This window comes from Doryrhamphus excisus, linkage group LG18 (assembly GCF_037039965.1).
Source record: "Doryrhamphus excisus strain RoL-2023G ecotype Guam linkage group LG18, RoL_Dexc_Guam_v1.1, whole genome shotgun sequence".
Lineage (NCBI taxonomy): Eukaryota > Metazoa > Chordata > Actinopteri > Syngnathiformes > Syngnathidae > Doryrhamphus > Doryrhamphus excisus.
In genome coordinates this window covers 12,736,798-12,745,844 of record NC_136374.1, presented here as the reverse complement: position 1 = coordinate 12,745,844, position 9,047 = coordinate 12,736,798, and the positions used below count along the sequence as shown (strand labels likewise).

At 38.1% G+C, this 9,047-nt stretch overlaps 1 protein-coding gene across 1 annotated transcript; it reads left to right on the top strand.

Annotated features, from left to right (window-relative positions):
* The first annotated feature begins 1,311 nt into the window (after positions 1-1,311).
* LOC131106240 (protein phosphatase 1 regulatory subunit 12B-like) lies at positions 1,312-8,820 on the top strand. The gene is made up of 7 exons (XM_058055129.2): positions 1,312-1,571; positions 3,552-3,568; positions 3,657-3,795; positions 4,664-4,765; positions 5,211-5,249; positions 5,882-5,932; positions 7,640-8,820. The coding sequence occupies exons 1-7, from the start codon at positions 1,473-1,475 to the stop codon at positions 7,724-7,726; spliced, it is 534 nt and encodes a 177-aa protein (XP_057911112.1). The 5' UTR covers positions 1,312-1,472; the 3' UTR covers positions 7,727-8,820.
* Positions 8,821-9,047: the final 227 nt, after the last annotated feature.

The following is a 9,047-nucleotide window of genomic DNA, read 5'->3' as shown; positions in this document are numbered from 1 at the left end:
TGACCCCGAGTGGACAAAGAAAGTGAAGCTCAGGTTCAACTCATTCAAACGGAAGGATTCCAACATCAGACTGGGATTTTGTCATCGATGAACAAGTTTGAACCGGGTGGTCGTCCTGGCTTCACCATACCAGAAGTGATGGAAAAAAATATTACATAGCACATCTTATATGGGAAATGTGCCCTTCAATGTTACTTTTCAAGCCAGAAATCATTTGTTTTGGTGTCATAAGCTCTTTAAGGTTTCCATGGTAACACCAGGACACTATATACATGCGGCACTTATACACGAATAGATTATTGCTATAATAAATGAAGTCATTGTAGCATGTCTTATTATTCACGTCATTGTGACACTCCCCTTCTTGCATGCTGTATTGACCCAGTAATAAAAAATAACTGTATTAATAAGCTATTAGCACCCTTTCATATCCAAAAAGCTCAGGCAAAGTGATGACTAAAAATGTATATAGTCTACATAGTATGTAGTAAGTATAGTGTAGTATAAAGTCTATGATATAAATGGAAAATATGAATTTATGTGAAATTGCGCTAAAAAATTGTATATGTTGACCTCTGAATAGTTTATTCAACACTTTGAATGTTTAGTATTTTTAGTGATAACATTCAAGTGGTTAGCGCGCAGACCTCACAGCCAGGGACCAGGGTTCAATTCCACCCTCTGTCATCTCTGTGTGGAGTTTGCATGTTCTCCCCGTGCATGCGTGGGTTTTCTCCGGGTACTCTGGTTTCTTCCCACATTCCAAAAAAAACATGCTAGGTTAATTGGCGACTCCAAATTGTCCATAGGTATGAATGTGAGTGTGAATGGTTGTTTGTCTATATGTGCCCTGTGATTGGCTGGTGACCAGTGCAGGGTGTACCCTGCCTCTCGCCCGAAGACAGCTGGGATAGGCTCCAGCACCCCCGCGACCCTCGTGAGGAAAATGAATGAATTCAATATGAATGCTCTCTGGTTGAAATACTCCTTTTGGCCAACAGAGGGCGTTATGATAAAACAACTGGTAAATGAGCCAAACCATTATTGTACATACTGTATACTGTATGGAAACTAAAAGACTCAAATGTTTTAGTATTTTGGAGATTTAAGTTTTAACAGTATTCAGCAAATTATAGTTTAATGGTGTATTTTACATCAAGTCATTCATTCATTCATTGAAGCACAGTGACAATAGTATGGTTTTTGTAATGGACAATAACATCACCATTGAAGACAGTGCATGACCACACAGTCCTGCACAGTCCCGCCCACCCCCCTCTGTCCCACCACAGGAAACCCTCGACCACTCAGACCTAAGTCAGTATGTCTCAACATCACTTAAGGATCTTAATGGCCTCTATCTAGGATAAATCCACATCTGGGATGTGGAAATAGACCTTTGTTTTCATCATCTGGGATCATTTTCTTTGCTGAAGTAAAGTCCACTTGGACAAATACAGCGACTGAGAGCGATGTCATCTCAACTGTCTCTAAACAGCGACCATCTACGCAACAGAAAGCCCACCTCTGACCCAGCTTCGCCCCCGCCTGCCACCAAGGAGAGCCTAAGGGTGAGCTCAAATTGACTTTAATATCTACAGAAAGAATATATAAAACATGTATCTGTGACAGTACTATTGCTCCTGCAAGACCACAGTACATATTAGGGTGGGTTTTGACACAATGTGATGTTCCCATAGTAAATAATGTGCAGAAAAGTGAATTAATCTGTAACTATCATAAAACCTGTACTGTAATTTACTCCATCATAAAACAAAAATAGTTGAAGTAAAGTAAAATTAGCCCGGTGGTTGACTAGCAACCAGTTCAGAGTGTACACCGCCTTTTGCCCCAAGTCATCTGAGACACATAGTGGTAACACAATTGTAACACAAAGTAATATAAGTATCAAATGTATGTTATCATCTGCCTGGTAAAATGATTCAATGTCTGTATTTGATGTTTGATTGGTTCTAATGCTCACATTGCACTGAGCAGCCATAACCCTGCTCCTGTTACCTGTTCGATGCCACACTTCCTGTTTGCCATCCATCACAAACTAAACAAAAGAAAGGAGTTAATCCTTTAGATCAGGGGTGGGCTAACTTTTTGACTCGTGGGCCGCATTGGATTTAACAAAACGGGGGGCCAGAATGTATTTTTAACGCACACATTATTTTACGCTTATAATTCTAAACAATCCACCTTGAATTATTTGTCTTTTATCTGTAAAAGTGTCAGACTATCTTGTGTATGTTAGCTATATGTTGGGGTTTTTTTCCGGAGCACTTTAAACATCAGACCACATCCAACTACGAAATTTAATTTTACATTTTTTTTTGTTTGTTTTTTGTTGCAAGACATCCGAAATACAAAATTTAATTTTACAGTTTTTTTTTGTTTGTTTTTTGTTGCAAGACATCCGACATCCGAAATTTAATTTTACAGTTTTTTTTGTTTGTTTTTTGTTGCAAGACATCCGACTTGCAAGTCATGTTGCCAGCATGTATGTTAAAAGTTAGAAAGCAACTAGCGGGCACTTGGTGTGCCACATGTGGCCCCCGGGCCATAGTTTGCCCACCCCTGCTTTAGATGCTCACTGAACTGAAGTCTCATTAGATTTGTTGACGTCACTCACAATGATGGCTTGAACTACATTTTGAGACATGTTATCCCGGAATATTCCGGTACCACTATTGAGGAATGGGAGCTAACATTGGACTTGGGAAGTTCCACAGTATTATCACAGTGTATATCTTCTATTATCTAGGAAAACATACACTTACAAGAGGATGAGGACAGCCAGAGAGGGGGGATGGGGTGAGGAGAAGAACTTGGATCTGCTTGTGGGAACTCACTCGCAGTATTTATGGATGTTTATCTCTGGGGAAAGTCACATTTTCCACTGGGGAATAGCCAGGTCAGCAGTCAAGTTGTCCCGGTGGGATGGAGTGAGGCTGGCGGACACAACACATCCATATAGGAGAGCTTCACAAAAGGCTTCTTCTCAGTCAGCGTTTTGTTTACATATCTGTTTCATTTAAAGCAGAGCCTCCTGCCAGTCTGCTGAAGCGTCAGAGAAGTCTCGTAAACGTCTAAGGGATGATCTAGGAATCTTTATGAGTTGCGTCGTTCACCGAGAATAAGTTTCCATGTTTAGTTTGTACAAGAAAAAGCAACAGTCAGCTCTTTGTGTTGTGTTTTTTTAAACTTTAATGTTCATGGTTGAATATATGGCTTGTAGACAGGCCCATTGGTATATTGGCATCAAACACAGGAGACTGTCCAACTTAAGCAGACCTTAGGAATAAATCCTCTGGTATTGCCTTTTTTGGGTTTGTTTAGTTGTCTCTGCTTGTTAGTTTATTTAAGGGACCATTTCCTCTACGCTCACTTGGACTGAGCTTAGTGTCCTAGCGTGGAACAAAGTTCTCCTGGGAAAAAATATATCTATAGTTGTGGTTCGTGCTGTAGATGTGCCTAATTTTTTCTTAGAATATATACTTGTGATATATAAATTACAACAATAACATATTTATTTTCTGTTTCAGCATGAGCGACTATCGAGGTAAGATTTGTTTTTATTTATGCAAACCCAGGAGTCCCGGGATTAATACAATGAAAGTCTTAGTTGTGGTTTCTCTTTTTGTTTTCAGACTAGGATCGTCTGGTTTGTCCGACGTCTCCAACAACACAACCAAAAACCACGCAGAGTCCTACTTCTCACGCCGAGAGAATAGACTTTCGGCAAGGAAAAAGGCCGAAGAGGAGCTAGCACACAATGACTATAAAAAGGCACGCGATGGAAAATCTTTAAATCTTTGCCTTCTCCTCGGAAAAATCAGCCACTCACATTTGTCAAGAAAAAAAGGCTAAGGCTAGCAAATAGTAATACATTTAATATTTAAATCACATAAGATCAGAATCACCACAGGGGTCTGTTCTAGGACCACAACCTTTTACATTCTATACCCAGCAAAAACTACATTTCAAGAAAGTCAAAATTACCCATTTTAAGCAAAACGGTCAACTGTCAAAATATTTTCCCTTAAAAAATCTTCTCTAGCAATGTTCATATAAAAACAATAATTTTATATTTTAAAATAAATTCTTATGAAGACGTTTTTGCTTGAACTCCTTATTCATTTCTAATAACAACCTTTAAAAAATTATGGGCATGCCTGTACGCAGAGCAACCCATCCTTTCATCCATCCCATTTTTTGTAATATATTATTATTATGGGCATGCCTCTTATTATTCACCTATTCTTCTTATGTTTAAGATTTTGTCATTAAATAGAAGCTAAATATGGACTATTTAAAAATCTACAAGCTAGTAAATTTACATGCAAATCCAGAAGATTTTAGCTTGAAATAAGGCTTGTTTCAAGAATGGCTGCTTTGTATTTGAATGACTTTCCTGCTTAGCGAGGGACTGACATGTTTTTTATTTGCAACCATACCAACACTTATTGCAAGATATGCTGAAATTTGAAATAACCATCAAATTTTCTTTTTATATTTTCAAATTTTGCAGTGGTCTTAGTTAATAACCACAAAGAATGATTCCCACATGATTGGAACAGCAATAGTAGTCAAACAACCAAGCATGCAGTAAATGTTGTGTAATTAATGTCAATCATGAAGCATATTTATTTTGCAGATGTATGAAAAGGCACTCGCCACCAACCAGAGGCTCAAGTCCAGACTGGAAACCAGTAAACAAGAACTGGGTATGATCAAAGAGCAGCTGCAGAGAGCTCAGGTAACCTCTTTTCTCCATTTCTAAACAAGAATGGATGTTGATTGTGGCGCCCCCTATAGGTTATGGTCAAAATGCTTTGGATGACATGTTATTGTATTGTATGGTAATACCGATATCATCAATGGTCAGTGGCTTAGGGTCCTCTCCTTGCCCTTTTAAAGAGGTTTTGCTTGATGGTGGTTGTTAAAATTTGCCAGGCCCCTAAAGCTGTGTACCAAATTTTTCGACTAAACAGAATAATTATTGTAGAATAATCATTGAGTTGTGTGAGAAATTTTAACTTCCGGGGTTTAATAACTGCCCCATCCTAGGGTGTATTTGTCATAAAATATTGGGGTGTATGTTTTGACAATAATTCATCCTTTTGTGTGCAGTAGTTCAAGAGTAAAAGAGTTAGCTTATACAAAGAAATACATAGGGTTTGATATATTTTCTTTCATTGCAGGCAAAGTGTGGTTCCAACATGCTTGAAACAGAAAAAAAGGTACAAACCATCCTTATTAAATGTAACCTTGAGAAAAAAACACACAAATACTCATCATCCAGCAGTGATTAGAAAAGTTCTAATCATTCCAAAATTGTATTGCCGTTTAATTATTATTATTATTATTATTAGTCTATGATTTATTCCTGCTGAATTCAAATTCATCCATCTCTATTGTGGCCGAAATGCTTGCTAATCAGTCCAATATACCGTATTTTCCGGACTATAAGTCACACTTTTTTTTTTCATAGGTTGGCTGTTCCTGTGACTTATACTCCAGAGCGACTTATAAATGAAAAAAATATTTATGTTACATAAACACTGGACACCTTTTCTGTTCATGTTTATGTTTTGTGTAACTGAATAAGCATTGTGTTAGCATATCTTACACCTATTCAGCCTGTTCTCTATTCTTTTATTGTTAGAACAAGATGATGTAATGTTGATTTGGGTCAATAAAATTACCCGCAAAAAATGCGATTCATACTCCAGTGCAACTTATGTATGTTTTTTCTACCGAATTATGCATTTTTGACCTTGTGCGACTTATATTGATTTTATTATTATTATTGATGTAATACTGCTGTATGTTCTTTAAATGTATGTATATTTGTTGCTTATGTTGCTGATAGGACAGCTGGAGTCTTAGGAAGAAGGTATCAGACATGGAAGAGCAAGTAAAGGTATGGGTCATTACCTCCATTAAAAGGTAGCTTCCTTCCTGCTTTGTTGGAGTGATGCCTGACAGCGCTTGTCACTATTGTGCTCTTTGGTGCGATGATGCCAAAGCTCTCGGAATCCAACGGCAATCTGCCAAACAAAAACAACCCTTGTTCATCTGGGAATTAACCTCTGAAAATAGGCCTGGAAAGACAGAAAGAGGCTCTGTTGGTTTTCTAGAAATGGCTAGAAATGGTTCATTCTTGAACCCCCCATTGTCAGAGTATGCTACGGAACAAAAGGGATAGAAAGTGGATGTCGGCTTGTTTTCCACTTGTTTATTTTTCCAAAGACTTTAGTGTAGCAATGAGATGTAACTTTGACCAATTATTTTCCACCCAGGGCCATATTCAGAAAAAGTGAAGATTACGGAGGGTCATTTTTATACATTTTGTGCACTAAAATGCTCATGATATAAAACATATGTTAACCTTTCGTCATGAAAAATAACATTAAAAGGGATTTTCACCATAAAAAGGAGGAAGTGGTTTTTCCTCCTTAAACCTGGAACTCGCCATGCAATATGTTCTTTCTATATTGTTGGGGTTTTTTTTTTTTCATTCTGGAGCCTATCCCAGCTGTCTTCAGGCGAGAGGTGGGGTACACCCTGGACTGGTCGCCAGCCAATCACAGGGCACATATAGACAAACAACCATTCACACTCACATTCATACCTATGGACAATTTGGAGTCGCCAATTAACCTAGCATGTTTTTGGAATGTGGGAGGAAACCGGAGTACCCGGAGAAAACCCACGCATGCACGGGGAGAACATGCAAACTCCACACAGAGATGGCCGAGGGTGGAATTCAACCTCCTAGCTGTGAGGTCTGCGCGCTAACCACACGACCACCGCGCAGGTTTTTCTTTTTTTTTTTTTTTATCAAAAAGACACCAATCGTAGATTCTTTTCAAGGGTGGTAGCTTTGATACTGCGCCACAGATAAAGGAAAGTTTGGGACTGAATGTGTATTACCGGTGGGTGCTGCTATCAGCAGCTGTCCTGACTATCTTTCTCTGAGGCAAACTGGGGAAAAGCACCGACGCAGATTGAAGTAAACAAAAACTTAAAAACCCACAAGACGTTTGACTGTGAAAAATCATACAAATGGCAGTAAGTAAATCCACATGCAGTACTTACTTGTCTTGTATACAAGACGTACATTCTATTTTTTAAATAAGGTGGAGTGGGGCCAGCTAGCTAGAGTGCTAACAGCAGGGTAGAGAGTAGCTATGGGTATGTTCACTGCATTGTGAGTCTTAGTATTACATTTTTTATGTCTAATATGGCTTGATTTCTGTTATTATGTCCACTATATTGGGAAATACAAGTGTAAAGGTGACTATAGGGGTGTTATTTCATGTCTACAGGGCTCTAATAATGGTAAACACCATATTTAGAAGGTATAAAATGGTTTTCTATGTTCTAACTATGAAAAAATTTATTTATATTGACTCATATGTCGCAGAAATGTTCTTATCATGATCAGGTCTGGAACCAATTAGCCGCAATAAAGTAGGGACGACTAGCTATTACAAATGCAGTTACTGGAGTAGGTGGTTATTTGCTATTGGAGACTTGTAGTTCATTGAAAAAAAGAGATGTCAAGATGGTGGAAAAACTTGTTATAACTGTAAGGGTCATATTTTGTTGTTTGTTTCCTACTCAGGTCAAAGCAGAACTTCACACGGAGAACCAAAGACTGAAGGATGAAAATGGAGCTCTAATCCGAGTCATAACCAAATTATCCAAGTGATGTCATTCTCTGCAGAGACGGATTTGATCTTACCTGTGTTGCATCTGCTGCTGATGATATTGATAAGAACACAGGTGATCATTCTGATGCCCCTGAAAGATCCTCACCTAAAAACATACACAAAAACAAGTCAGATTATCCATCATTCCAGACAGAAACAGAATTAATAAGATGTATCCATGTATAAAGTGTCTCTACTTAGATTGATGCAGTTACAGTATCACCATGGAAACAGAGATGCTCCCATCACCCTGGGAGTGTGATTTTTGGAGCCTTACCTTGTGAAGAGCAGCGTCACAATTTCCTCCAAACAATTAAACACACAAAAATTAATAATTAGAATACGCATTAATACCTCATATAAATAGCAGACATATGTTAAGTTCCATATGTGCACACATATGACCAACCACCATGCAGTAAATATGTTTTATTTGTATTGTATTAATTTGTGTTAACATTAATTAATATATATTAGTCTAGAAAATAAAGTTTTTGTTGATTAAATATGTCACAGACAGTGTGTCATTGTGTTATATTGATTTTAATACTGAACGTGAAACACACTGTTAGAGCCTTATCTGTGTATATTGTGCCACCTACTGTCAAATAGTGGAATGGCACCCTCTGCCGAAAATAAGATGACATTATTTTACAACACACCAGCAACTTAAAAATACATAATGATGTATTAAACTATTTAGTTATACATTAAACTTGCTTTTATTGGTGATTTACTCGGGAAGTGCAAATTCTGATTAAATTTGCAAATAAAGAATTAGGTGTCATTATTTGTTTCATTTGTCAACACAGTTCAGTTGGAGCAGTGCTTCTCAATTTCAGTTTTCTGTCATGTCCCCCCAATGGGTCCCTGCTCCCCCAAGGAGGGGCCTGCCTCATTTGAGAATAACTGAGTTAGATGGGGGTTTTCCTGCCTGTATATGGATATGCATTCTGTCCTAACGTACATACTAGACATGGACCAAATATAATAAACCTCATTTATGCAATATTAATTTTCCTAATTTTTGCTTGTCCTCATTATGATCACGGGTGAGCAGGAGTCTATTCCAGCTGACTTTGTGTGAGAAGCAGGGTACACTCAGAACTAGTCACTACAGTCAGTCTCAGGACACATATAGACAAACAACTATTTACACCCACATTCACGCCTATGAGCAATTTAACTCTCCAATTAGCCTAATGTGCATTTTTTGGACTGTGGGAGGAAGTCGGCGTGCACGAAGAAAACCCACGCATGCACAGGGAGAACATGCAATCCTGACTATGAAGCTGAAATACTTAATTCTAAGCAATATTT